Source organism: Nyctereutes procyonoides, unplaced genomic scaffold, assembly GCF_905146905.1.
Source record: "Nyctereutes procyonoides isolate TBG_1078 unplaced genomic scaffold, NYPRO_anot_genome, whole genome shotgun sequence".
Lineage (NCBI taxonomy): Eukaryota > Metazoa > Chordata > Mammalia > Carnivora > Canidae > Nyctereutes > Nyctereutes procyonoides.
In genome coordinates, this window is record NW_026575125.1 from 118788423 (window position 1) to 118815575 (window position 27153).

Sequence of the window (27153 nt, forward strand, 5' to 3'; positions counted from 1 at the left end):
CTTGACTCATTCATCCAGAATCCCCAGTGACACCACGTTCGGCCCCGGGGGGTGGGGGGGGAGGGGGGAGCTCCTGCCGGCCTAAAGGGTCAAGAGGCCACGTAAGGTGGAAGAGCACTGAGTGTGCGCAGGGAATGGGGTCTGCGTGGGAACAGGGAGGGTCACCTCTGGGAAGGCGACCACAGGGGCCAAGCAGGAAACCGGAGAATGTTCCAAGTGTCACTGTTGTCCTAGGGCATGTGAGCTCTGTGGGGGGGCGTGGGGGCGGCCTGAGGACCAGGTTGCCCACTGTCCCCCTCAGCTGGCTCCAGCTCTGCCGTGTGGGGACTCGGCCTGGGAAGCAGGTGGCTGACACACCCCCACTCAGTGGCCCCCCCCCCCCCCCGCCACAAGGCCTTAGCCTGGGCACTGCGTTAGGGCATCCTGCCGGGGCGGGGGTGTCCCCCGTGTCCCAGGGTCCCCGTCGGCGCGAGCGTGGAGGCCGAGTGGCCCCGACGGTCCCAGCGCGGCCCGTCGCCGGTGGGGGTGGGGCGGGGGCCCGCCGGTGGCCGCGGCGCCTCCTCCCCGCCGCATACCTTGCCCACAGCCGAGCAGCTGGGAGGCTATTTATAAAGGCGGGTGAGCTCAGCGGCGAGGCCGAGCCTATAAATGCCGGGCGGCGGCCGGCCCCACGGGAGCAGCCGCCGGGGGCGCGGGAGCTGCGGGCCGCGGCCGGGATGAGCGCCAGCGCGGGCGGCGGCGCCGGGGACAGCGGCAGCAGCAGCAGGTAGGGCTCGGCCCGGGCTCTCGGGGGGGGGGCCCCGCACCCCGGCACCGCGCGCTCACCGCCCGCCCGCCCGCCGCACCCGCAGCTCGCAGGCGTCCTGCGGCCCCGAGTCGTCGGGCTCCGAACTCGCCCCGGCCGCGCCGGCGCCCCGGATGCTGCAGGGGCTGCTGGGCTCCGACGACGAGGAGCAGGAGGACCCCAAGGACTACTGCAAGGGTGAGGCCCGGCGGGCGGCCCGGCGGCGGGAGGGGTGGGCCGGGGGCTGCACCCCGCCGCGCCCCGCCGCCCACCGGCCGCCGGCTCCCCTCCGCAGGCGGCTACTACCCGGTGAGGATCGGCGACCTGTTCAACGGGCGGTACCACGTGGTGCGCAAGCTGGGCTGGGGCCACTTCTCCACCGTCTGGCTCTGCTGGGACATCCAGTAAGCACCCCCGCCCCCCGCCCCGGCCCGCTGCGAGGCCCCCGGGCTCTGGCCCGCCGGCAGCCGACGCAGGCCTTGGGGTTGCAGGCGCAAGCGCTTCGTGGCCCTGAAAGTGGTGAAGAGCGCGGGGCACTACACCGAGACGGCGGTGGATGAGATCAAGCTCCTGAAATGTGTGAGGCGCCTCCCTCCCCGCTCCCCGCTCCCCCGCTCCCCGCTCCGGCGGGGCGGAGTTCCCGGAGTTCCCGGAGGGGCAGGCTCCAGCTGCCAGGGGCAGGCCGGGAGGCCGAGACGAGGGCTGAGGTGCCCCGGGGGTGCCCCAGGCGGCAGCTGGCGCGGGGCACGCCGGAGCCAGTAGTGTCCCCTTCGCTCCAGGTCCGAGACAGTGACCCCAGTGACCCCAAGAGAGAGACCATCGTCCAGCTCATCGATGACTTCAGGATCTCAGGGGTTAACGGGGTCCGTATCCTTCCCAGTGTGGCAACAGCAGGGCCAGCTCCTGCCATCCCAGCCACTAGGTCCTCAGTTTCCTGATCTGCGCGACGGGGCTTCTCCCTTCCAGGGACACTAGTCTACAGAATAGCCCCAGCGCTTTATATGTGGGGGGGGGAGGGGGAGCAGATGGCCAGGTTGACACTGGTCCTTCATGAACATTGCTGAGTTACCCCAAATGGCAGCAGCTGCCTCTGTGGCTGCACCCGGGCTCTGGGACGAGCACAGAAGGTACCATTCCAACTGGCACACCTGAGAGTGACAGGGACCCTCTAATAACACCAGGAGGGTGGTGACTGTGCACCGGCAGAGCCTCGGGCGGGTGGGGCCTGCGCCCCAGCTGTGCCTGCTGGCCGCCCTTCACTCCCAGCCCCAGATGTGTGCATGGTGCTGGAAGTCCTGGGCCACCAGCTCCTCAGGTGGATCATCAAGTCCAACTACCAGGGCCTGCCCGTGCCTTGCGTCAAGAGCATCGTGCGGCAGGTGAGCGTCGTGTGCTCCGCGGGACAAGTGTGACAGGCAGACGGACAGGGCTGCTCAAGAGCTCACCTGGCCCTCCTCAGGTGCTGCACGGCCTGGACTACCTCCACACCAAGTGCAAGATCATCCACACCGACATCAAACCTGAGAACATCCTGCTGTGTGTGGGTGACGCCTACATCAGGCGCCTGGCCACCGAGGCCACCGAGTGGCAGCAGTCAGGGGCACCGCCCCCCTCCCGCTCCACAGGTAGCAGGAGCTAGTGGGGGGGGGAAACCCTGTGGGCCTCAGCCCCTGCCTGAGTCTCTGTTCCTCTCTCTCCCCCAATGCTCCTCTGCTCCCCCAGTCAGCACTGCCCCCCAGGAGGTCTTGGTAAGTTGGGGTGCCCCTCTCCCTGGGCTTCCTCTCCCTGCCTCCTCAGAGCTCCCTCCTTGGGTCTCTGGTCCCACCCCCCCACCTCTTCCCCCAGGATGAGGGTGACACACAGCGTGGGTCACAAACCCTAAACTGTCCTCGGGGGCTGCTGGGCTTGCCACTGCCTCAATGGAAGAACGCTGCATCTAGGGCCAGGTGGGGCCCAGAGCATCCCCAGGGGAGCCCCCCACCCCAGAGGCAGACCCATCAGCTCCTTTGCAAACTGCAGCTTTGGGGAGACCAGAGGGGGATGGAGACAGGAGGCAGGTGAAGGGCTGGTGCCAGGGGTGGGGGGCTGGAGTCTGGTGATGTTTGGTCACCCAAAGTAGCCCTGGGGCCTGGAGGCCTTGGCCCCTGCGAGGCATGCAGGCCCCCGGCAGAGGCTTGGGTTGGTCAGGGAGTGGGTGAAGGGAACCCGGGGGTGACCCTGGCTCTACTGGCAGACCGGCAAGCTGTCAAAGAACAAGAGGAAGAAGATGCGGCGCAAACGGAAGCAGCAGAAGCGGCTGCTAGAGGAGCGGCTGCGGGACTTGCAGAGGCTGGAGGCCATGGAGGCGGCGGCACAGGCTGAGGGTGAGGGCCCCGAGGGTGAGGGCCCAAGGGTGTGCCCACCAAGCACAGCCACCAGGGCCTCTGCTCACACGCCGCCTCTGCCCATCTCCCCAGACGCCGGCTCGAGGCTAGAGGGGGGCAGCGGCTCCACCTCCTCTTCCGGCTGCCACCCTGGGGGGACCAGGGCTGGCCTCTCCCCTGCCTCCTCTTCCCCCGCTGGAGGGGGCGAGCGCAGCCTCAGCCCGGGCTCCCAGACCTCAGGCTTCTCCGGCTCCCTTTTCTCTCCTGCCTCGTGCTCCATCCTCTCAGGCTCCTCCAACCAACGGGAGACCGGGGGCCTCCTGTCACCCAGCAGTAAGTTGGGCAGGGCCTGTGGGTAGACTTGGTGGGTGGCCGGCGGGCAGGGTTACCTGCCCCCACCCCAGGCCAGCTCAGTCTCTCCCCACTTCTCTTCCTTCTCCAGCACCGTTTGGTGCCTCAAACCTCCTGGTGAACCCCCTAGAGCCCCAAAACGCAGACAAGATCAAGATCAAGATCGCAGACCTGGGCAACGCCTGCTGGGTGGTATGAGCTGGCCTGGAGAGCAGAGCTGGGCACCCTGCTGAGGGCAGGGGCGCAGGCCCGCTCCCAAGGAGCCCGTTGGGGCCCACAGTGCCACTCGACCAGACCCCAGGGTCTGCCTCATGACTCAGACCCAGGACTGGGCCCAGACCAGCATATCTGTCCCATCCAGTCAGCAGAACTGGACCCACTGCAAGGGGCAGGGAGGCCAGTCCCTCTCGGGACCTCTGGGGACCCTGAGGCTGAGCGAACCCCACTGGGCTCCTTGGGTTCATGGGCCCAGAGGCGGTGGGAGATGGTGGGGGCCAGTGGGGGCAGGCCGGCTGTGGCCCCGGCTGCTCCCCAGGGCTCCCCTTGCCTCCAGCACAAGCACTTCACCGAGGACATCCAGACTCGCCAGTACCGGGCTGTGGAAGTGCTGATCGGAGCGGAATACGGGCCCCCTGCCGACATCTGGAGCACGGCGTGCATGGTATGCCTCAGCTGCTGCTGCCCAGGGCCGGCCCACCGGCTGGCAGCCTCACCTTCTCCCCCTTCCAGGCCTTCGAGCTGGCCACCGGCGACTACCTATTCGAGCCTCACTCTGGAGAAGACTACAGTCGTGACGAGGGTAGGGGGAGGCCGGCCCTGGGCTCAGCCTCGGGGCCTCCCAGCTGCCCGGCTGCCCCCCAGCCTCCTCTCTGTCTACAGACCACATCGCCCACATTGTGGAGCTTCTGGGAGACATCCCCCCAGCCTTTGCCCTCTCAGGCCGCTACTCCCGGGAGTTCTTCAACCGGAGAGGTAGGACCGAGCAGGCTCCGTTCTCCTGGATGTCCAGGGTAGGGCAGGGCCCACAGATTCCCAAGCAGGGGGAGTGCCGGGTCCTAGGGGCCCTCCCGGCAGAGCCTCACCCAAGGCCACTGCCCCTCCACCCCCCAGGAGAGCTGCGGCACATCCACAACCTCAAGCACTGGGGCCTGTACGAGGTGCTCATGGAGAAGTACGAGTGGCCCCTGGAGCAGGCCACGCAGTTCAGCGCCTTCCTGCTGCCCATGATGGAATACATCCCCGAAAAGCGGGCCAGTGCTGCCGACTGCCTCCAGCACCCCTGGCTCAACCCCTAGGCCTCGACGGGCACTTTGTGCAGTTTGAGGCGGGCCTTGCTCACCCTCATGCCCCTCCCAGTGCCTTCAGGGAAGGCGGGATGCCTCCTGCCACCCTCCTGGGTGCCAGCTTTCTCATAGCCTGTGGCAGGGCAGGGAGATGCTGGAGCCTGGCCCACCATTTAGAATTCGTTCTGCCCCCAACCCTCACAAAGGGCCCTGAGTGGGAAGTGTGCGTATTTCTTTTCTTAATAAAGTGTGAGCTGAAACGTCAGCATCCTGGAGTGACAGGAGCGCGGCGGCCGAGAGAGGGGACAGAGGGTGGTTTATTCTCGGTCTGCCCACCCACCTGGCTGCAGTGCCGGCAGTGGGAAGGGGTAGCGGGTGGAGGCAGTCCCAGGGACCGCCTAGGCTTCCACGGCCCGGCCGTTGATGATGCGGATGTGGCGGATGATGTCCTGGATGGCTTCCGACGTAGTGCCTTGGCCTCCTATGTCGGGGGTGTGCATCTGTGGGAGACAGGCAGGCTCGGGCACACACACCCGGGACCTGCCAACACCTGACCCCCACCCTGTAGGCAGCCCGAGGGCGGCCCACTATCTCCCATGGCTTGGGAGGGAGAGCAAGACCAGCTCAGGTCCAGAAAGCCCTACCCTGCCTGGTTCTGCCCTCCCCTTGGGGGCAGTGGGAGGTGCCAGGTCACCACTTCCTGCCCCTCAGATGGCACACCAGCTCCAGCCCTCCTGGGGGAAGGGGCTGGGGGGAAAGCAGGGGAGGGGAGAAGCGGAGCCTCACATTTTCGTTGTCCATGGACGCCAACACGGCCTTACGGATGGAAGTGGCGTAGGAATGCAGCCTAAGGAGGGAGAGCAGCTTTCAAGCCCTTGGAGCCGGGGGCTGCCAGGGGGGCTGCCAGTGGGGCATCGAGAAGTCACTTACTTGAGGTGGTCAAGCATCATGCAACTTGCCAGCAGCGTGGCCGTGGGGTTGGCGATGTTCTTATTGGCGATACTCTTGCCTGTGTTCCTTGTAGCCTAGAAGGGGTGAGACAGGGGAGGCGGTGGCGAAGGTCACAGTGTTTGGTATGTGACTGTGCTGGCGCAAAGCCTCCACAACAGGCCAGCCCACAGAGACAGAGAGCAAGTCAGTGGGTGCCCCAGGCTGGGGCGGGGATGCTCGTGACTGTGGCCACAGTCCCCTCTCAGGGTGATGGAAATGTTCTGGAACTAGACAGAAGAGACGGTGGCCCAACACCATGTGTGCACTTAATACCTGAGTTGCTCATTTTAAATATTTTCTCTCTGTTATGTCAATTTTGCCTCACTTTTTAAAAAAAGACTAAAAAATAGAACTAATAGGTCCACTAAATGTGGTCTGTTTCTCCGTATAATGAAATGTGACTCAGCCATAAAAAAGAACGAAGCTCTGAGCTGTGCTACAGCGTGGATGGGCCTTAAAAACACTAGACTGGGGTAAAATAAAAAAACAAACTCCACTAAGGCAAAGAAACTAATCATAAAAGGCCACATGCCATAAGACTCCGTTTGTAGGGGCACCTGAGCAGATAGCATCTGACTCTTGATTTCGGCTCAGGTCATGATCTCAGAGCCCCATGTGGTTCAGCAGGGAGTCTGCTCCTTCCTCTCCTCTGCCCCTACTCATGTGCACTTATGCTTCTCACTCTCTCAAATCAATCAATCAATCAATCTTAAAAAAAAAAAAAGCACGTCCATTTGTAGGAGATGGCCAGAAGAGGCCAATGCACAGGGGCAGAAAGCAGATGAGTGGTGGCCAGGGGCGGGGGGGGGGGGTGTGGGTGACAGTGACAAATAACAAGTACGAGGCTTTCCTTTTTGGGGGGATGACGACGTCCTGGAACGAGTCAATGGTGATGGTTGCACAACTCTGAATAACCTAAAACCACTGAATCCTCACACTTCCAGTGAACTGGATGGTCTGCGAGCTATAGAGCACCCAGGGGCCAGCAGCCCGCCACTCACCGTCTCAAACACAGCGTACACGTGGCCATAGTTGGCCCCGGCCACAAGGCCAGGGCCCCCCACCAGTCCCGCGCAGACATTGTTGACAATGTTACCGTAGAGATTAGGCATCACCATGACATCAAACTGCTGTGGCCTCGACACCAGCTACAGGAAAGGAGGAGACAGACGGGAGCGTGAGCACGGGAAGCCCACGGTGCCCGAGGCAGGCAGCCATGGGGCCCGGCAGGCCAGCTACCTGCATGGTGGTGTTGTCCACGATCATATTCTCAAAGGTGATCTGCGGGTAGCGGGCTGCCACTTCCTTGCAGCACTGGAGGAAAAGCCCGTCGCCCAGTTTCCTAGGAGGGGGACACAAGACACCAGCTTGGCCACTCTAACAGCCAGCTGGAGGAATGGGGTGTGTGGATGGCCACAGAAGCTGGGTTCCAACCTCCGACCAGCCCCCCGCCTATGAGACAGGCATAATCCCGCTTGCCCTCCCCGAAGCATGCAGTGCGGCAGAGCCTCGCCTGGGAACCAGGCAAGGGGGCACAGCCCTGAGTGTGGCCCCTCGGTGGGCGGCCAGGGCTCCGGGCTCCAAGTCCCTGAGAGCGGGCCCCAGGAGCGTGTTCGGTTCAGCGGTTTCCCAGGCGCCTGCAGAACGGGCAGGAGCACGGCAGCAGCGGGGCATACATGATGTTGGCCTTGTGCACAGCAGTCACTTTCTTGCGCCCGCTCTCCTGGGCCAGTTTGAAGGCATACTCAGCAATGCGCAGGGACTTGGCCTTGGTGATGATCTTCAGGCTCTCCACCACCCCAGCCACACTCTGGGACAGGGACAGGGAGAAGAGACCCTCTGGCCCAGGTTTCTCTTCGAGGCCTGGCCTTCGTTACTGTAGACCCCAGCCAGGCTCGTCCCCAGCCCCGATGACCCGAGGGGAGAAGGGGACAGCCCGGGTCTCACCCACCTCATGTTCCAGGCTGCTATACTCGCCCTCTGTGTTCTCCCGGACAATGAGGATATCGATGTCCCTGTGCCGGGTCACCACTCCTGGCAGGCTCTTGCAGTGGATGACATTGGCATAGAGGTCCAGGCTGGTGCTGGGGACACGGAGAGAAGAGGAGATGGCCAATTCCACAACTGTCTGCCGGCACGCTCCACACCTGCACTGAGCCCCAACCCTGTGCACCTGGTTCTCACCGAAGGATGTTGTTTCGGGATTTGTGGGATGGTGGCAGGTTATGGTTTGTTTCGATGTTGCCTGCAAGACAGACGAAGACAGGCTGGAGGGGGGCCCCCAGTCTCAGCCATACCACCGTATTCCCCTCCCTGAACAAAGGAATGCATGCCAGAGGCAGCTCCAACCAGGAGAGAAGATGGCTTTCAACGGCAGAAATAGTTCACAGAACGCCAGAGTGTAACCTGCACCGTAAGCCCCTTGGGGGCAGAGGGTGTGCGTGTGTGCATGCGTTTGCTTCATGGATGGGTTCCGAGGACCTAGAGCAGCACCTGGCACATAGCAGGCACTTGATAAACACTCACTGACTGAATGAATGAACAAATGAATGAACAAGGGCTGGCAGCTAGCCAAGAGATCTTGCCAGACCCTGGGCAGGAAACGGCAAGATCAGGGTCTGGCTGGTTAGAAAGTGACCACTCCTGCTTACTAACAGGCTGGCTAGCCAGGCTGGCGCCAGCAATGTGACCTTGATCAGTGTCACTGTCAGGCCCTGTGTCGAGGTGCCACATGAGCCCCAGCTCAGGGGCACATGGGGGCTGCCTGGAGAAGACTATAGCTTGGCCCGGGCTGGACCCAGGGCAAAAGAGAATGGAGCAGCAGGAGGCCAGTGGCCACTGAGAAAAGGCGGTTCTCCCAAGGGTGCCGAGTAGGCTTTTCTCAGAGCCCACGGGGCCCATGGCCCCCTCCGAGTCACATCCTGCCCACGCTGCCTTCGCCCAGTGTCTTAGGCACCTTGCAGATGCCACGTCAGCTCCGCCTCTTGACTGCCAGGGCCTGGGACTCTAGCCGGGTTTGGCTTTGCTCACACAGAGCAGGTGATGGGCTCTAGCTTACAAAATGAGTAATACAAAGAGTTTAAAGACATATACCAAACCGAGGTGACCTCAGGAAGGGCTAGAATTCCTGTGTGTAACACCCACACGGTACTGGTGGCTAGAGCCGAAGCAGGAGGCAGAGGGCTAACACTGCATTTCTGCAACATGTGGTTTGTGATAAAGGTTCTGAGGGTCAAAGCTGACCCCAGCAGAGAGGGCCATCCCAGGAGGGAAGGGGGTGGGCAGAGGCCCTTGACTAAACAGGCTCCCACATAGTCTACAGCCACCAGGATCTCAGAACCGCAGGGTGGACAGGACCCTGGAAGCTTCTGTCCATTCTCCAAACACAAGGGTCTTCCCTAGCCAGAAAAACCCTGAGGTCAGAGTTGTATGGTCCCAGGGACAAGTGTCAGCTTAAAAGTGAAAGGAATTAGGGGATCCCTGAGTGACCCATCGGTTTAGTGCCTGCCTTCAGCCCAGGGTGTGATCCTGGGGTCCCGGGATCAAGTCCCGCATCGGGCTCCCCTTGAGGAGCCTGCTTCTCCCTCTGCCTGTGTCTCTGCCTCTGTGTGTGTGTGTCTCATAAATAATAATAAAAAAAGTGAAAGGAATCATGCATGGTATCACATCGTGCCCACCCCCGACCTGAACTCACCCTTCAGGGCCACGCGGTTCCGCCGGATGGCCATGATGGCGTTGCGGATATCTTCTTCATCAGCATTGGAGCTCACGTGCACCTCTTCAAAGTCCACTGGCACACACGCATGCCTGGGGCAGAAGCAGGTCAAGGGAGCTGGCCCCAGGCGAACGCCAGGCCCCCCTCCCGGAAGCCTGCCCGGACCACTGGGTGCAGAGGCCTCTCCACTGCTGTTGCCCACCCTGACCTGGCTCTGGCTGAGAGGAGACTAGGCCCATCTGCACCAACTAACAGGGAGACACTCAAACTCTACAACACAGTGAGCAGGACTGCTGGCACTTTCCCCACGCCCAGGCCAGCCTGGCAGGATCACAGGCACTGGGATGAAAGGCCTGGCGTTACTGCCCCTCTTGGCACGGTTCTCAAACCACCCCACACCCGTGGCCCGGGATACAACCTCCCCTGGGGGTACAGGTCAAGGGGAAGTGGGCCCAGGGGCTGCCTACCTGAACACAGACTTGACATGCAACATGAGCTCTGGCCCAATGCCATCCCCTGGGATCATGGTCACTGTGTGCCGCCCACCATACTTAGCCGATGGAGGCTGGAAGGAGGCGAGGTTGAAGGTGGGACCAGGTGCCAGCTTGGGGTATCCTACCCCGCCACCCCACCCCAGACAGGGCTACTCCTGGGGCTTTGCTGCTCAGGAGGACAGCAGCAGAAGCAGCCCCAACCCCCACCTGGACTTGGGTCAATCTGACAGCAATTAAAAGCCCCAAAACTTAAAAGGCAGATGAGAAGAATACTCACAATTGTTTGTTGCTAGAGAGAGAACAGGAAGGAAGAAGACACTAGTCAGCCAAGGTTGGAGGAACAAGGCTGTGCCCAGGGAACAGGGCCTCTTCCCTGGGGACACTGTGTAGTACAGTTCACGTGAGGAGGGGTGGGCAACCTCTGGAGACCACGCCTCCGAGGGAAGGAAACCAAGGGCCAGGGAACAGAGAGGCACAGCACGCACACGTGCACACAGACAGACACACGTGCACGCACACAACTTCACACGCACAGATGGCGTACACACATCAACAGCAGTCTGCGCGTATGCAAGCACACACCCTGGCGAGTACTTACCGAGACGCTCCTCCGGGGGACCTCATGGGCACCTAGAACCTGGGAAAGAGAACCCAGATGCCAGAGGTTGCTGCCGAGCTCAGAAAGTCAGTTTGGCAAAGGCCAGCTGAACTCTTGGCAGGGGAGAGGGACCGTCCCCACCATCCCCAGACAGGCCCCAAGTGTCATCTGCTCACCTCAACCACGCACCACCATCTGGTGAAGAGCACACAGTACGTGCCCACACAAATGGCTCCAGAGCCTCCATTTCCCAAGCACCAGCCCGTCAAAGCACCCAGGAGGGTCGCCGCAACCCTTTATGCTTCCTTGAGTTCCACAGTCAGTTAAATGTGTCTCCCTCCCCCTTTTGTTGTGTGATTCTTTATCTGCCGATTATTCCTGCTCAGTGATGTGTGTTGTCTGTAACGCGGGAAAGTTGACACACTAAATGTGGAACGACAGGGAAATCATTATAACCAACCACAAGGCCATCACAACAACCACTTTATCTTCTTTAAAATCTTTTTTCCGTATTACAAAATCAGCATACAGTCCTAACAGGGAGATCAAAAGAAAAAGAGAGCACCCAGCCCCCTGGGTGCCCAGAGACCATCACGGGTGGCACTGTGGTGAACGACCCTCCACAATCACAAGTCCAAAGCAAACACGCCATAGAAAACGTAACCATTTTTAGAAAAATCACAGACACCAAGCTTTTAGAAGGGTTTCATAAAGGATTGCAAAACTGCTTCGTGGCCTACATGGAAGATAAATGTTCCCAACCCCCTGACTCCGAAACAGCCACATTTAGCCACACCACTCATGTCTGACAGCTTCAGAGTAAAAGCTATCTGGGCCAAAGGAGACAGGTGTTGAGAAATGATCCATCTAGAGTCCCCCACATTGTCTGGAGGCAGAAGCTTGTGTGCCAGGTCCCTCTACAGTGGGGCTACAGGTCCTCACATTTCCTCCCTGCTATGCCCCACCTGGGAATACATCCAGGTGTCCCTCAACCCAAATGGGAAGGGACCGAACCAAGGTCCCTTTTGTCCCTTGAGATGCCCTTGCCCCTTGCCTACTGGGAAAGCAGAGTGCTCCAGCCAATAGCATAATCCCCTGGCCATTCTGCAAAGAGCCATGCCCTCTTGCTAGAAGTCTAGAAAGCTCAGAAAGAGACTGACCATCCCCTTGGGGCCTCCCTGGCTGGTATTCACAAGCCATCCCCTTGCACAAGCTCCGGCAGCACTGCTGTGCCGGTCACCCACCCAAGCCAGAGGCCAGGAGGGCAGTGACCACTAAGACAAAAGGCTGCAGGTACCTGCTTATCCATGTGGCCCCTGGGCCTCCAGTGACAGGCACACTCGAGGCTTTCCTAGTTTTCTTTCCACCACTTGTCAGTATCTGAATTCATCTTATTTGTAGGCTCTTGATTCAACTTATAGAAGGAGATTCCCACTGCCCTTCTTCCAGGAAGCCTTCCCTGATGTGTTAAGGCTGTGGAACTGGAGGTCCCTCTGGGCTCCCAAAGCCCTACCTACTCCCTCCCCCACCAACTACAATCTCCCTAGGCTGTCCCTATCAACTGCCTTGCTCCGTCCCCAACCCCTAAGCCCCTGAGGGCGGAAGCCACGTCTGTCCAGTTCCATACTGTCATCCCAAGACCTAGCAGAATGCCTGCTCCAGAGCTTGGACATAAGAAACATTTCCCAAATTAACAAGTACATGAGAAACTGAAGGAAAAAGGTGGTGGGTTTGGGGGGCCAGTGAGGCCTTGGTCCAAACCCACCATCCACCGCTTCTGGTAACAAACAGCTTAACCTGGCTGAACTTCCTGTCCTTACCTGAAACCTATGGAATAGAGATGCCCACTTTATGTGGTTGCTGGGAGGATGCAGCAAGCCATTTGGTTCCCAGCAGGGCACACCCGCCCCCTCACCCCACCAGTTCCTCAAGCCAGTGTTCGGCACTGGGTGGACCCCTGCAGCTCCCAGCAAGTAATTCCTCCTAGGAGTCCAACGGCACTAGGCAAGTAACTTGGCCATGGTGGTGAGCCACCACCTGCACCTAGCTCTGTATCTGGGTAACCACCCCCACCCCTACCCTCTCCCTTGGATGACATCACCACCTAAGCTAAACCTCTCCTTCACCTGGTCCCTATGCTAGATGTTTCTTCCAGGCTTTAGCCAAAGACCCAGAGAGCTCTCAAGACTGACTTCCCTTCCTTGCTCTGGACAGATACAGGCACCTTACTTCAGGGGGTTATAAGGGTTCTGCCTCGCACCTACGCCACCCTCTGAAGCCACTTGTCAAAGAAGCCCCTTTTAAGGCAGGATAGGATATATGCACAGGGCTACTGCTGGAGCATTAAGCGGGAGGATGGGTTCTCAGTCATCCTCTGACAGTGCCACAGAAAGAAAGGAGCCCAGGGTGGTATGTGTCCCTGCAAAAGGATTCCCACATTCCAAATCTTAGTGAGGCTTCATTCTTCAGCGTGTTCTGTTAGATCAAGTGCCAATGGTGGCTGCATGTTTTCCCACAAGACCCCAATTGGTGGGACCAAAGATCTGGGGTTCATCCCTAAAGCTTTCCATACCCAGGATGGTCTCAGGGCAAGGCACTGCCCAGCTACCCACTGCTGCCTTCCTCCATCCCCACCCCAACATGGGCACAAGCACACAAAGAAGAGGAGATCAGGGAAGAGACAAATGTCTTCACCAAGACCCCGTGGGAACCTAACTGCCAGAGCCGCCAGGGCCTCTGGAAAACCCCTCGTCAGCAAGTTAAGAGAAATGAGAATTTGATAAAGCGTAAGCTATCACAGGATAGCTTTCCTGAGGGGTCAGACGGCAGAAGCATAGCAGATGTGTCCACAAGGTGTGTTAGCAAAGTCACAGGATTCTGGAAGGTCAAGGTTGGCTAGTTCCTTTGAGCCGGAGGGGAAACTGGAGTTCAGAGACAGGAGGGTGGCCATACTCTGGGTCATTGGGGGGAGCCAGGCCTGGAGGTCATACGTCTTGACCCCTAGAGCCAGTCCGGGCTCTCTGATGCTTCCAATGGCTTCTGACTCACCCAGAGTAAACTATCCTCGCTTACGTGTGAAAAGAAAGAGGAATGAGACCTGAATAACCAAGATCCTAAACGGAGAACTGAGGAAGCAAAGCCCCCACGGCTTCCCACCTCCCCAGTCTCAGAAAATCTAGCTCACTTCCATTTCAGGCGCCTGCGGGGAGAAGGCATCTGGGGCTATAAAGATGTCCAGGGGGAGGGTGTGGTATCAGGGATACCGGGAAAGTCCGGTTCTCCAACTCCACTGGGACAAGCGACAAAGCGGTCCGTAAGAGAAAATCCCGAGGAGGAACGGGGACTGGGAACGGGATTCCTAAGACGGCAAGAGTCAGGCGGGCCGGGACACGTGACCGCCTCGGGACCAAAGATCCCGAGGCTTCCACAATGACACTAGAAGGTGACACTTGGCTCGTTGCTGCCCACTCTCCTCGCCGGTCCGGAGTTCCCCCCGCCCAAGATGCAGACCCCTGGGAAAGCCGGACGAGGGCCAACTTTACCCAAGCCCCTCACTGACAGCAGAGGCAGCCAATCAACTGAGGCGCCTAGCCCTCTCCCCGCCCCTCGCGGAGCCCACAGCCAATCAGGCTCCAAGACGCTCTGCAAGCCTGCGGCCTGCCAGCGAGCGCCGCAGCTGTCTCCGCGGCCCGCTGCCCCTTCTCACCTCCCAAGGACGGCAGAGGAGAGCCGGTCTGAGCACCGCCTTTGGAGCGCCGCGGACGACCGCCGCCACCTTCAGCGCCATGACGGAACGTGAGAGCCGTCGCACGTCCACACACAGAGACACCGCTCTCGCGAGAGTTCGGCAGGGTGCGAAGTGCCGGAAGCGAGCACGGACCCGGCAGTGCGCACGCGCACGGCCGCGCCGGTTCCCACGCCCCCTTCCGGCGCGGACAGCGCCGCCGCCGCCGCCGCCGCCGCCGCCGCCGTCGCCGCCATCTTGGTGGGGCGGCCACCTGGGCCTCTGGTCTGGGGAGGGGACACGTCAGTGCCGCCAGCGGCGTCACAGGCCCGCCCGGCCCGCGGGCGCCTGATTGGCTGCCGCTGCTGCTTACGCGTCGTGCTTCCTCGTCTGTCCCTCGTGTTGAGGGGAGTCGGTCTCTTTTTTTCCCTCGGCAGAGAAGAGGCGATGGCGGCGCTGGCATCCCTCGGCGCCCTGGCGCTCCTCCTGCTGTCCAGCCTCTCCTGCTGCTCAGGTAGCGGCCTGGCCGGGGCTCCTTTCTGGCGAGCCTCTTTCCCACGACTGGTGGTGCGTGGGGGAGGAGGGGTGCGGGCGAAGCAGGGTTCTGGGCCTTCTTCCTCCGAGAGGCAGGTGGCCTCCGGGCGCGGCGACCGTTTAGCCAGCGGCCAGGCTGCCGGGGAAACAGCCAGAGATTCCTTCCGTCTCCTCCCGCGAGGAAGAGCCCCAGAGCCTGCCCTGTGCGCCCGCTTCCCAGCCCCAGCAAGGAAAGTGACACACGTCCCTGTTTCCCCTCCGGAGCTCCCAGTCCCGGAGGGCGGGGGTGGGGGGCGGACAAGAGCAAAACTCTGCCGCGCAGTGCGATCGGAGTGAGAAACTGGGCTGGGGGGAGAGGAGCCACTTGACCCGGTGAGGTGAGACCAGGCCTCCCCAGGCAGGGAGCTGTAAAGAGAGGAAGCAGGGACGGTCCAGGCAGAGGGACCATGAGCATGGGCAAGTTAGATAGGAGCATCAGAAGAGGGGGGAAAAGGTAGAAGAGATTGGGGGATGCGGCTCTGGGGTGCCAGGCCAGACTGTTGACTTTTTCCCTGAGGTCCTGATGTATTGGTTAAGGGGCTTTTCAGCAGAGCTGAGCCACAGTCAGATCAATGAACATTCTTGAGAGATTCTTAACACCTGGTGGCACGGTTGAGCTCAAACCAGAGTCCAGAAGTGTGTTTAGGAGGAGATCCTTGCCCGAACCACTGCTAAGCCTGGGGGGGCTTAGACTCGGTTGGGGATGCCTTCTTCACATTCACTTCACCTGCCCTGCTCAGGCCAGAGCATTTGGTGCCTGGAGTGTTTCATCAGCCTAACTGGCATTCCTGCCTGCACCCCTCTCACCTTCCCCTTGGGGATTACCCACCGTGTAGCCTGCGATGTCTGGAAAGGACAAACCTGGCTGTGAAACTCTTGGATGTTCCTCAGGGTCCATAGGGCAAAGGCCAAGCTTAGTGGAAGCCACAGATGTGGCTCCAGACAATCACTCCCTACTGATGTTCCCAGGCATCTTCCTCCTGCCCAGATTCAGGAGCTTCTCTGTCTCAGCCTAATGCATGGCTCTGCCAGGACACATTCCAAGTGCAGTTGGCTGACAACTTCCCCACTGGTTAGCATCTGCTTGGCACCCTGTGTTTTAGGCAGTGCCCTTCCTAACCTGTAGCAGTTCAGTCTCCAGCAATGTAGAGGTGGCTAAGGCAGCATCCTTTCTCTCCCAGCAGCCCTGTTAAAGGGGACAAACTGGGCCCATTTCCTTCCCTTGGGAAATGCTGGGTCCAGTCTTGGCCTTCTATCACCCGTGGCTGGAGCCAGAGACCCCTTCATCTCAAGCTTGCATGCATTGCAGGCGGCACCACGCTTGCTGTCTGCGGAGGATGCCTTCAGTAAACTGACCAGGGCCATGTGTGGCTCTGAATTGAGGTCTGTCTGCCCCTCCCCTAAGGCTTCTGGGATGCTCCAGGGCAGGCTGCAGCCCAGAGTCATCGCATGGCTTCCCTGTCCATAGGTCGAGGCATAGGCACCAGTTGTCCAGTGAATCTATCCAGCTGCTGCTGCCCCTCTCCCCAATAAACACACACTCTTTTTCTCTTTCTCTTCCCTTCCTCCCTCTCTCTCTCCCTTGCTCTTCTTTTGAAAATAGCCTTTCTATCTGCCCCATCTGCCTAGCCTTCCTTCAAAACTGTCTCACCCTCCCCCCACTTACTGCTGCATTTCTGACTGAGCATTTGGATCTGTTGCCCACACCCCACCTGACAGATTGCAAAGGGCCCCATGTGCCAGCTGACAAGGTCTGGGAAGTGGGTCTGAGTGGTCCCTCCTGCCCCCCAGCCCAACACCCACGAGTTGGGCCTTACGTAGGCATGTCTACCTCCCCACAGCGGAGGCCTGCGTGGAGCCCCAGATCACCCCTTCCTACTACACCACCTCGGATGCCGTCATTTCCACTGAGACTGTTTTCATCGTGGAGATCTCCCTGACGTGCAAGAACAGGGTCCAGGTGAGGCAGTGGGGGTTCAGCCAGGAGAGTGTGGGGCAAAAGGTGGGCACTGAGCCTGGGGCATCAATTCCTCACTGGCAGCTGGTGGGGTCAGACCCATGTGAACAGACGGAGGGTGAGGAGAGAAAGGTCAGGGCACAGCCAGGCCAGGCTGGTTTTTTTTAGAGATTTCATTTATTTATTCATGAGAGACACACACAGAGAGACACAGGCAGAGACAGAAGCAGGCTCCACACAGGGAGCATGACATGGGACTCGATCCCGGGTCTCCAGGATCACACCCTGGGCCAAAGGCGGCACTAAACCTCTGAGCCACCGGGGCTGCTCCAGGCCAGGCTGTTTAAAGGAGGTGTTTAGCGCCGCCTTCAGTTCAGGGTGTGATCCTGGAGACCTGGGATCGAGTCCCACGTCAGGCTCCCTGCGTGGAGCCTGCTCCTCCCTCTGCCTGTGTCTCTGCCTCTCTCTCTCTGTGTATCTCTCATGAAAAAATAAATACAATCTTTAAAAAAGGGGGGGGATCCCTGGGTGGCTCAGCGGTTTAGCGCCTGCCTTTGGCCCAGGGCGCGATCCTGGACTCCCCGGATCAAGTCCCACATCGGGCTCCCTGAATGGAGCCTGCTTCTCCCTCTGCCTGTGTCTCTGCCTCTCTCTCTTTCTCTCTCTCTCTCTCTCTCTTTCTCTATCATGAATAAATAAATAAATCTCTAAAATAAATAAAGGAGGTGTTAAAAGAACATTTTCCTAATCTGATCAGCCTAGATGTGAAATACGTAGGTAGATCTCTCGCTGTGCCTTATAACAGCAGACGCTGAAGTAAGAAACAGCAGGGGTATAGCCAGCTCCCAGGCTCCTGTATTCTTTTTCTGGTTGTGGTTTGCCAAGGTGGCCTTTCTGGGTACAACACTCCTCGGGTGGCTCATTGGGCACCCCTTGACCCCAACACCTGCTTCCAGGCTCAGGAATAACAAGTACGCTTCAGTCGTCCTGCCTCTGTTCACAGTTAACAGGCTTGCTGTGGGTTAGGGAGGCTCAGCCACGGTGGGGTATGTGCCCCCCACATAGGGGAGACATGCGGAGAGGCACAAACAGCATCTGGGTGTTGGCTTCCTGGCATGTCTCTGGGTCATGGCAGGCTACCTCCATGGTTCTCACGTGCTGCCCCCTGCCAGACACATTCCAGTCCTTGACTGTGTGCAGCCTTGCTGCCCATAGGCCCCACATTGGGGGCTCCTGACCACCAGAGAGGGGAGAAGGTGACTCTCTCTTTGTTCCCTCTCCCAGAACATGGCTCTTTATGCTGACGTCAGTGGAAAACAGTTTCCTGTCACCCGGGGCCAGGACGTGGGGCGTTATCAGGTAAGGGATGCTGCAGTTGTCATTTTGAGGGGAGGCCATCTGCTCACAGGCACAACTTTGAAGGTGCAGGGGTGGCCCGGTGGAGGATTGAGGTTCTGTGACTCGTGATGCTGGTAGTGGTACTGTCACCACTAGCAGGGGACCTTGGTGTGTCCACTGTGCTCACCCCCTGCCGAACATACCCAACCCAGGTATCCTGGAGCCTAGACCACAAGAGCGCCCATGCAGGTACCTACGAGGTCAGATTCTTCGATGAGGAGTCCTACAGCCTCCTGAGGAAGGTGAGTATCAGTCACCCAGGGCCCCGCCCTGGCCTCCAGGACACTTCCACAGTCATCTTCCACAGTCATCTCCACCCTGCAGCCCCCTCTTAGCAGGGACCTCGCTTTCACAGATTACAACGGCTGGGTGGGCACCTTCCTGACCGCCTGCCACACCTGTCCTTGCACCTCCCACGTTCATCTCTTGCCTGGTTCTGTCTTCCATGCATCGGGCCAACGCTGCTGCCTGTCCGGCCCCTCTGTGCCCCACCTGGCAGCACCCCTGACCCCAGCATCTCCCTTGCAGGCTCAGAGAAATAATGAGGACATTTCCATCATCCCACCCCTGTTCACGGTCAGTGTGGACCATCGGGTGAGTGGCCCAGTCTCGAGGGGAAGCAGGGAGCACACAGCAAGCCTCGCCGTTTTTGAGGGGTGGGATCGGGCTTTGGTTGGCCAGTGTACCTTTGTGCCCTGAAGGGAGAGTGACTAGGGTGGGCTGGCTCCTTGCCTGGCTCTGCCCCGAGCTAACTCTGGTTTCCTTTCTCACAGGGCACCTGGAACGGGCCCTGGGTCTCTACGGAGGTGTTGGCTGCAGCCATCGGCCTAGTGATCTACTACCTGGCCTTCAGTGCCAAGAGTCACATCCAGGCCTGAAGGTGGCACCCCTGGGCTCTTGCTACTTTCAATAAACAGTTGCTGGCTCTCACCAGTATTCAGGACACGAGCTCCTGCCTCGCATTGTCGTGTCATGTACACACCGGCAGGGGCTGGCAGCTGGTGCCCTGCTCTACCTGGACAGCGCAGGCTCTGAATGGGGACGGGGCCAGAGCTCCCCCGCCTCGCGTGTGTGCTGCATGCTCAGCCATCGCAGCCTCTCCTTCCTCGGCCCCCACTTCAGCCTGCCCTGCCTGCTGCCCCCGCTGCCTGCCTTGGTCTCTCCCAGCTGCCTGCATGGGGCTGGGCGGGGTGTGGGCTCATCCTGCCACTGCCTTGGTCTGCCCCGACCTCCTGCCACTGAAAGGGCAAGTGCCAGACAAGGTCGGGCCGCCCCCAGCTTCCTTGAGGTCCAGCAGTTGGCAACATGTGTAGATGCAGCCTGAGCTGCCTTCCAAGTGCCCCGTGTGGGGTCCTGGCAGGGGCGACAACCTCCCTTGCTGGTCATGTGGAGCGCCAGGGGTCCCCCTAGCTTACTCCTGTAGCTGAAGCCGTGACGCCTGGCAGCTGAGGAGTGCTCCTTCCACGCCCTCCACCCCACCTCCTCTGTGTTGCCTCCCAGTGGGTTCTCACGGCATGGCGTCGGGTGGGACACGTGGAAGGCCCAGGACGTGTCGGAAAGATGATGTGGGCCACCCTCCCCATCTCTGAAGAGCCAGCTTCCAGTTTGGCCTGGCGCTTTCTCTGTGTCCCCTCCCCTGAGCACCCACTGCTCTTAGCACTGAGAGGGGCCAGGTGTGTGGAGGGTGGCTTGTGAGCCGGCACTGCCTGGGGACCTCCTCCAGACTGGGGGACACTAGCCTCTCCCGGTTCCTTGTCCCTCACTCCTCTGGAAGTGGGGTGAAGTGGGGAGGAGCTGGCTCCTTATTCCCCAAGGGAGGGCTGCAGCAGGACGCTTGGGGCTGAGTCCCCTAATAATCCCACCAGGCTACGACTCCTGGCGGGGAGAGCTTTCTGGAATCAGATTCACAGTGGTAATTAAGGGGTGCCTGCTGCTCCCCCTCCCTGCCAAGGAGTGAAAGGAGACTGGTCCTCCCATTCTGCCAGCAGCCCGTGCAGGGCAGGCAGCGTGGACAATGGCAGCTGTTGGCCGCTCGGCAGCTCTTGATTCTGCTCAGCGGCCAGAGGGCCCCGATGTGAATGAAGTCACTACTCCAGGGCAGCTGTAGCTAATGGCCCTCCTGGCGCCAGCGTCTCAGAGCCCCAGTGTCAGCTTCTAGGCGGCAGGGAACTCCAGGTTAGCGGCCTGTCGCCCCCATCCCAGGAGCACTGGGCCTCCGGCCTCCCCTGTCCCCCGAGGCAAGAACGGAGCGCCTCTGGTGCTGACCAGGTGAGCCTGCAGCAACGGCCAGCCAGTTTCCTGCAGCAGGGATGGGCCCCTGGAGCCCCCGCCTCCACAGGGCCTGCTCGGGGACCCAGGTACCCCTCCCGAGGAAGATGTGCCATCTTCCCGGTGCTGGGCTCCAGAGGCCTCCCAGGGCCCCCCCAACTCCTTCGGCTCCCGTGGCTCCTTGTCACCAACAAGCGCTTTCGTCCCTCCCACTGTTCCGGGCCTCCCCCCCCCCCCCCCGCCCAGCTGGCCACCCTCAGGGCCCAGGCTTCTGGGAACACTTGCTTGGATTTCTCGGATTTCTCACTCACGCCCATCTCAGCAAATTAGGGGAATTGATGAGAGGCCTGCGCGGATGTTTCCTTAGAATCTTAATGCATCCTCGCGCGCTTCAGCTGCTGGCAGCCGCCCACCCCAGGAGGTACACACCCCCCCCAAGCTGGGGCTCCCGGAATGGCACTCTTTGGGGCCCCAGGGCCCCACCCAGCACCTAGCAGATGCCCAGTGGTTTGCTGCACTGAAGGGAACCTCGAGCATTTGGCTGCCCCGCTGGGGGTTCCTTCCCAACACGGAAGGGTCCTCCGCAGCCACCCGGGTGCTCAGGCATCTGGCCACAGGGCGTCTACTCGGCAATCTCCGTGCTGGGCACCATGTGGGTCCCCAGACAAGGGTAGTTTGTGCCTCCCAGAGGGTCTCAGCTCCGTGCCTCTTCTAGGGCTCTTCCTGAACTGGGGCGTGGAGGAGGCCAGAACCTGCTTCTCAAGGCTCCACTACACCAGGGTTGGCCTCGCAGGGCGGAGGCCTGCCTCGGGGTCACCCGTGTGACCACGGCACACTCCTAACATCATTCGGGTGGACTGGCTTGTGCTCTGGGTACTTGAGAAGGCCTTGCCGTCCCTCGAGGACAGGGGAAGCACAGAGGCGCGCCTTGCCCACCCGCCCGGTGAGAATGAACACAGACGCCAGGAGTCACCTCAAAAAGGCAGCTTGCTTTATTCTCTCAATGCCGATGGGGGGCAGGGGTGGGCAGCCTGTCTGCCTCCAGTCTGAGGCTCTCGGAGCCGCAGGGGCCCTGGGGGCTGGGCCTGGTCCACGCTTGCAAAGTGGGGTGCAGAGCATCTTCTCCCCAGTCAGCCCAGCTGGCCGGGCCCGTCTCTCTCGGGTCCAGGCCTCTCCCTCAGCTCGGTGTGGGTCTTGTCACCAAGGTCTTCCACTGCTGCTTCCGTCTTGGCTCTCCCTCGGTCATCGGGGAAGGAAGTGGCCCCCAGGGTGGGCCTCCTGAGCCACACAGAGGCTCCCCGTCCCCACGCCTCAGAGTGGAGACCACCGAGAAAGCTGCTTCCCATTGTCCCCTTCTTCCCCAACCCTTCCCTCCCCCTGCCCCAGCCCAGCCCTCCCTCTCCTCCTTCCCCCCACCCACGTCCTTCCCAGCCATCACCGGGGGTTCCACTTTTTTGTCAGGCTGCCTGAAGGAGCTGCCAGCCCCCAGAGCAGGTCCACGAAACAGAAAAACAACAATTGGCAAGCACAGAAAGGGAGAAAAACCACAAAACTCAGGGTTGCCTTTGTCTAACAAATAACCAAGGCTCCCGGCAGGGGGCGAGGCTGTGCTCGGCTTGGAAGCCAGGCCTTCTCTTGTGCTTAGGACAGTCCCCTCCGCCTCTCCTTTCCAGTCCGACGTTCCTGTCCCCAAGTACCCATGCTGAGAGCTCTGGGGGTCGGGGGTGGGGTGGGGGGTGTGTGTGCGCGCACAGGGGCCGCACAGAGCTGGAGGGGTGCCTGTCACACGTCTGCCCCCCTCCCCCCACCCCGTGCCAGGTGTCAACGTGGTGGCTGCACTTGGGGAGCAGGAAGTGGCCGATGGAGAGAAGTGTCCCTTCTCCTGGGGGGCCGCTGTCTGGTAACACAGTCCTGTGCACACACACGCAGACACACACTAGATTCTAAGGGAGGGTGGGGGCCGGGGTGTCGGGAGGGGCTCACACAGTGGTGACGGAGAGCAGAGGGTTGTAGACCCGCTTGCCGTCGGCGGAGCGAGTGCCGTGCGCCAGCATCTCCTGGATGGTGATCCAGTTGTCCAGGATCTTCTTGTTCCGCTTCTTCATGGTTTTGCGGTGGCTCAAGGCGATGATGTTGAGCTCGGCCTTGCTGTCGCCGTTCTGCTGCTCCCGCAGGCACTCCAGCCGGCTCTGCATCATGAACTCGCGCCGCTTCCGCTGCTCCCGGGCGCGGATCAGGTGCTGCTTGCGCTCCTCCTTGCTCCAGTAGCGGCCCATCTTCATCTCGCTCACCGCGTCGTCATCCGTGGTCATGCCGCTGCGCTCCTCCCGGATCTTCAGGGCCCGGGCCTTGAGGAGGCGATCGCGCACCGGCCGCTTGGCCACGTAGCGGGTCCCGTCGCTGCGCACCTTGACCTTCCACTCCATGCGGGGCGCCTCGGTGGCCGCCACGGCCCCGCCCACCCGGGGGCCGCCGGCCAGACCCAGGGGGCCGTGGCCCAGCTCCTCCAGGCCACGCGGCGGGGCCAGCTGCACGCAGCTGTGGTAGTGCTCGGCCTCCTGGCCCTGGCCGCGGTGGCGCCGGGCCAGGTAGGGGCTGCCTTCGGGGCCCACGCGCTCCAGGGTGGCGCCCGTCTTGGGGCTTCGGCGGACGCGCTCCTCCGGGTGCGGTCTCCGGCCCACCTCGGGCTCACGCGACAGGGAGCGGAACTTGGCGGGGCTCCCCTGCGGGCCGGCGGCGGCCTTGGGGTGGGCGGCCACGGCGGGGCCCGAGGGGGGCCGGTTCAGGTTGGAGTTGCCGGTGGCGGCGGCGGCCCGCCGCAGGGGGCTCTCGGGCAGGGGCTCCGCGAGCAGCGGGGTGCTGCGGCAGCTCTCGCCCGTGTTGTAGGCGCTGGTGCTGTCCTTGTCCGACTTCTCGGGCAGCTCGGAGATGTCGGACAGCTCGTGCTTCTTGGGCTCGCCGGCCCCCAGGTCGTAGAGACTCTCCTCCTCCAGCAGCCAGGCCTTCATGCAGCGCTCCCGCAGCTGCTGCATCTTCTGCGCCCGCAGGATGTTCCGGCACTTGAACTCCAGGTGCCGCAGCTCCTCCTCCAGCATGGCCATCTCGTGGCCCAGGCTCTCGTTGCGGTTCACGTCCAGGGCGCCGTTGCCCGCCGACGCGCGGGGGAAGAGCAGGCCCAGCTGGTTGCCGTTCTCCAGGTGGCCCTTGATCTCCAGCAGCTCTCGGTAGCGCTCGTACTCCTCGTCGGTGAGGCCCGGGACGTCGCCGCCCCCCAGGCCGGCCCCCTCGGCCAGCAGGGAGTCCATGCTGAAGTGGAGGTCGCGGCTCTTGCGCAGGGCCCCGGGTGTGTTGGCCGCGCTGGCGGGCTCGTCGCCCAGCAGGTCGTGCTCGGAGCTCTCCTCCGTGCGGGTGCTCTCGTCCGTGCGGCCCACCCCACTGTCCAGCTCCTGGCTGTTGCTCAGGCCCGGGCCCGCATCGGGGACCCCTTTCTCCTCTTCGTTGCCAAGCTGGGGCAGAGAGACGGGCCCCGCTCAGTGTGGGTCCCGCAGGCAGGGGTCGGGATGGGAAGGGCCTCCGGCTCGCCCTCCCCGCCACCCACCCAGCCTCCTTCCTCACCTGCTGGGCAGGGGGCGATTTCAGCTTCCGTGCACGCAGGTCCCCCTCCTGCTCGGAGCCAAAGTCATCCAGAAAGTCATCCCGGTCACTGTCCTTCCACCGCTTTGCCAGCTGCAGACACAGGGCTGTGCTGTCTCCACGGCTTTAAGGACCTCCCCGGATACCACCCACCAGTGGGCCTCGAGGTCCCGTACCCGGCCTCCTGGTCTCGATCAAGTTGAATGACCCAAGAGAGAGGGTGGTCCCAGCGCACTGGGCCATCAGAGGCCGGAAGGGGAAATGGGCCCCAAAGACCCTACCCACCCTCCACCAGTGCCAGGTTGTTGGCATGTCTGTGCCCTGGTCACAGATCAGCAGCTCCCACAGAAAGCCCGCTGTCAGGGGTCCCAGAACATCCTGCCGGGCACACACACACACCTGGCTCTCAGGCCGGGCCACCAGCAGGGAGATGTTGGTGTTCTCCTCCTGGCTCAGAATGGCCACCGCCTCTTCCCGGTTCTGGACGTCCACACCATTTATCTGTGACAAGCCGAGGGACAATCAAAGAGAATGCTGGCACCGGCTCTGGGGCGGGCCCCAGCTGAACCACAAGGACCCCGTCGTAGGGAGCTCCAAGCAGAGCACCCTGGGCTAGGAAGGGTTCTTGAGCTCTGACAGTATGGAAACCAAGTGGAAGTGCCCAGGGGGACGAGAGCCTGGCCTGTGCTCCTGTCTGGCACATGTGCCCCGGGAACAGTGTATAGTGGGACACATGCTCACATCTGGGGGATGGAGGGAGAGGCTGGCCAGGTGCCACCGCAGCACAGGCCCTTGACGCCAGCAGGTCTGACGACACGTGGGAGCCACCCGGGGCAGTTGTACCGGAGAGAGAGGAGACCCAGCCCTGGTTTCAGGCACGGCAGGACGCCTGGCCATCGGAGGAGGCTCTCAGCAGGAGAGAGCTGGACTGGCTACCGAGAGGTCGCTGGGCAGCCGGAGCAGTGGGGACCACGGTCAGGCCTGCCCACCCCACTCACCTGGATGATACGGTCTCCCTCACGGATCCGGCCGTCTTTGGCTGCAATGCTGTTGGGGTTCACCTGCAAGGCAGATGCATCATGGGGACCTGGCGCCCCTCACTCAGGTTCCCTTCTGGTGACAGGGGGCAGCCTCGCCTTGGGGGTTCCCGAAGCAAGCTGAGGTCTCCTTCTTGCTTGCTCCCTCTTCAGCTCAGAAGGTTCCGAGCTCCACGAGGCAGGGACAAAACGGTGGGTCTTGGGCTAATCACCTCTCCCCAGCCCCTGCCTATCACCCCCAGGCCCATGCCCACACCCCCCACTGGCACTCATATACTCTTCTGCATGGAAACCTGTTTTTTTCCATTTCAGAGGCTGGGTAAATGGAGGAAGCTGGATGGGTGGGGTGGGGACACACACACACACACACACACACACACACACACACGCATACCAGTCCTGGGGCTTGATGGCTGTTAAGATATTCATACAGAGGTTGACTTGGCCAGAGTTTGGGGGTTGGCTGGCGAGCCACCCACCCTCCTGTGGACATGTGTGTCCACCACAGACAAGTGGGGAAGCACAACCACTGCGAGTCCCAGGAGGGGCTGGCCGCAGAACGTGGGAGGGACAACGAAGCCTGGCCGGGACCTCAGCCTTGCTCACTGTCCCAGCCTGGGCACAAGTCTCCTGGATGAACACGCACTGAAGCCATTAGCTGCCCTGTGCCATGCTGAGCAGGCGCCACCCTGGGCAGCCGGGCCTTTACGGGCAGCCACAGAGCCCTGGGTGGCATGGAGAGGCCACAGGGATGAGACGGCGTGGGGACTCTCCGTGTGCTAGACCCCGCCTCAGCACCTGTCACCACGGTGCCCTCCCGTCCCCACTGCAGGTGCCAGACAGACGAACGCTGTCAAAGTCCAGCCTGGGTGTCCTCACACATGAGGAGGCACCGAGCTCCCCCGCCTCCCAGAAGACCCCAGTCCCGCACCCCGCCTTCCTACCTCTCCAACATAGATGCCCAGGTCCTCCTCATCATCCGTACGGTAGCAGACCATGAGGCCTAGCTTGTCCCGGTGGCTGGTCTTGTACAGCTCCACCTCCTGCCACAGGGAGTGGGGGGGAGAAGCAAAGGAAGAAAGCCCCCAAAACACGTGAGCAAGGAGGCACGCTACAGGGGCGGCAGCCACGGCCCGGCTCCGACCCCAGCAGCGCGTCACCGGAGCCCAGGTCGCAGCCTCCGGCTCGGAGGGTCTCTTACCATCCCAAGCGGCGCACGTGTGCCGTGGTCTCCCCTACCAGGACACGCCCGGGACACACCCGAGACTCACACGAGACACACGGGACACACGGGACACAGACATGCGTGGGACACAGACTCACCAACACAGACTGACTAAGGACCTCACCCACGCCCTCCCCGACGCGGCCCGGCTCGACCCAGTGCAGCCCGTGAGCCTGAGTAACCAGCTGCGCGTGGGCAAGGGCCACGGGACTCGGCCGCCTGGGGACAGCGGGAGCCAGGCCCGGGCTGGGCTACAACCAGCCAGCGGGGGGCTGGCTCCTGAAGCTGGCGGGGGGCCCTGGCCTGGCCTGGCCGCCCGGCTCACCTCATACTCCAGCTCGTCCATACGGTCTGCCTCCTGCGGGCCGCCCTCCATGAACTCCGCCGGGTCATAATACTCATGGCTGATGGGGGGGCTGCCCAGGAGAAGGGGGGTCAGGCCAGCCATCTGCTCCTCTAATGCCCTAGCCCCGGCTCCCGGGCTGGCCGGTCCCAGTGAGCTCAGCGTGGAGCTCCTCCGTCTGAGCTACATGCATCCATGCAAAGACCAGGAATGCTTCTTGAACGGGGGTGTGCAGGGGGCTGCACGGAGGACACAGGCATGCCTAGCTCTCCCACCCCATCCCGCCCTGTCGCCCAGCCCGGCCGGCAGGGTACCGAGCTCTCCGAAGTGCAGGTGCCCCTCCCGCCCGGCACTGGCCCCACTCATGCAACGCCCCCAGGAGTTATCCAGGCCTCAGAGGACTGCTGGGGAGTAGAG

General features: G+C 61.5%; 4 protein-coding genes across 12 annotated transcripts in view; 2 read left to right on the plus strand and 2 right to left on the minus strand.

Annotated features, from left to right (window-relative positions):
• Window positions 1–666: 666 nt before the first annotated feature.
• Window positions 667–4944, plus strand: SRPK3 (SRSF protein kinase 3). Of its 7 annotated transcripts, XM_055338171.1 has the most exons (15): window positions 667–766; window positions 852–982; window positions 1080–1188; window positions 1276–1363; window positions 1564–1651; window positions 2057–2163; window positions 2244–2409; window positions 2507–2532; window positions 3018–3147; window positions 3241–3480; window positions 3590–3690; window positions 4052–4159; window positions 4228–4297; window positions 4378–4470; window positions 4609–4944. In XM_055338171.1, the coding sequence occupies exons 1-15, from the start codon at window positions 717–719 to the stop codon at window positions 4791–4793; spliced, it is 1692 nt and encodes a 563-aa protein (XP_055194146.1). In that variant the 5' UTR covers window positions 667–716; the 3' UTR covers window positions 4794–4944. The 7 variants fall into 7 exon arrangements, with proteins under 7 accessions (XP_055194146.1, XP_055194144.1, XP_055194145.1 ...); XM_055338169.1 differs by having other exon boundaries at window positions 4052–4297; window positions 4401–4470; XM_055338170.1 differs by having other exon boundaries at window positions 4228–4470; window positions 4609–4848.
• Window positions 4945–5080: 136 nt separating this feature from the next.
• On the minus strand, window positions 5081–14440 carry IDH3G (isocitrate dehydrogenase (NAD(+)) 3 non-catalytic subunit gamma). 2 transcript variants are annotated; one of them, XM_055338176.1, is made up of 13 exons: window positions 14285–14440; window positions 10579–10617; window positions 10258–10269; window positions 9954–10051; window positions 9466–9578; window positions 7956–8016; window positions 7723–7855; window positions 7448–7581; window positions 7011–7113; window positions 6773–6919; window positions 5712–5806; window positions 5568–5628; window positions 5081–5281 (listed from the first exon to the last, which is right to left on the minus strand). In XM_055338176.1, the coding sequence occupies exons 1-13, from the start codon at window positions 14363–14365 to the stop codon at window positions 5180–5182; spliced, it is 1179 nt and encodes a 392-aa protein (XP_055194151.1). In that variant the 5' UTR covers window positions 14366–14440; the 3' UTR covers window positions 5081–5179. The 2 variants fall into 2 exon arrangements, with proteins under 2 accessions (XP_055194151.1, XP_055194152.1); XM_055338177.1 differs by lacking the exon at window positions 10258–10269.
• A 110-nt stretch (window positions 14441–14550) lies between these two features.
• SSR4 (signal sequence receptor subunit 4) lies at window positions 14551–19178 on the plus strand. Its single transcript, XM_055338178.1, has 6 exons — window positions 14551–14816; window positions 16717–16835; window positions 18117–18191; window positions 18383–18472; window positions 18759–18824; window positions 19004–19178. Exons 1-6 carry the CDS (start codon window positions 14750–14752, stop codon window positions 19106–19108), a joined length of 522 nt encoding a protein of 173 aa, XP_055194153.1. The 5' UTR covers window positions 14551–14749; the 3' UTR covers window positions 19109–19178.
• Window positions 19179–21913: 2735 nt separating this feature from the next.
• PDZD4 (PDZ domain containing 4) overlaps window positions 21914–27153 on the minus strand; it is a 30088-nt gene continuing 24848 nt past the window's right edge. The window contains exons 3-8 of one of the 2 annotated variants that reach the window (XM_055338329.1): window positions 26719–26809; window positions 26113–26211; window positions 25130–25192; window positions 24531–24632; window positions 24114–24224; window positions 21914–24004 (exon numbers count right to left, since the gene is read on the minus strand). In XM_055338329.1, coding sequence (XP_055194304.1) covers window positions 22478–24004; window positions 24114–24224; window positions 24531–24632; window positions 25130–25192; window positions 26113–26211; window positions 26719–26809 — 1993 coding nt within the window. In that variant the 3' untranslated portion in view covers window positions 21914–22477. The remainder of the gene's footprint in view (window positions 24005–24113; window positions 24225–24530; window positions 24633–25129; window positions 25193–26112; window positions 26212–26718; window positions 26810–27153) is intronic. The other variant, XM_055338330.1, reaches the window with a different exon arrangement.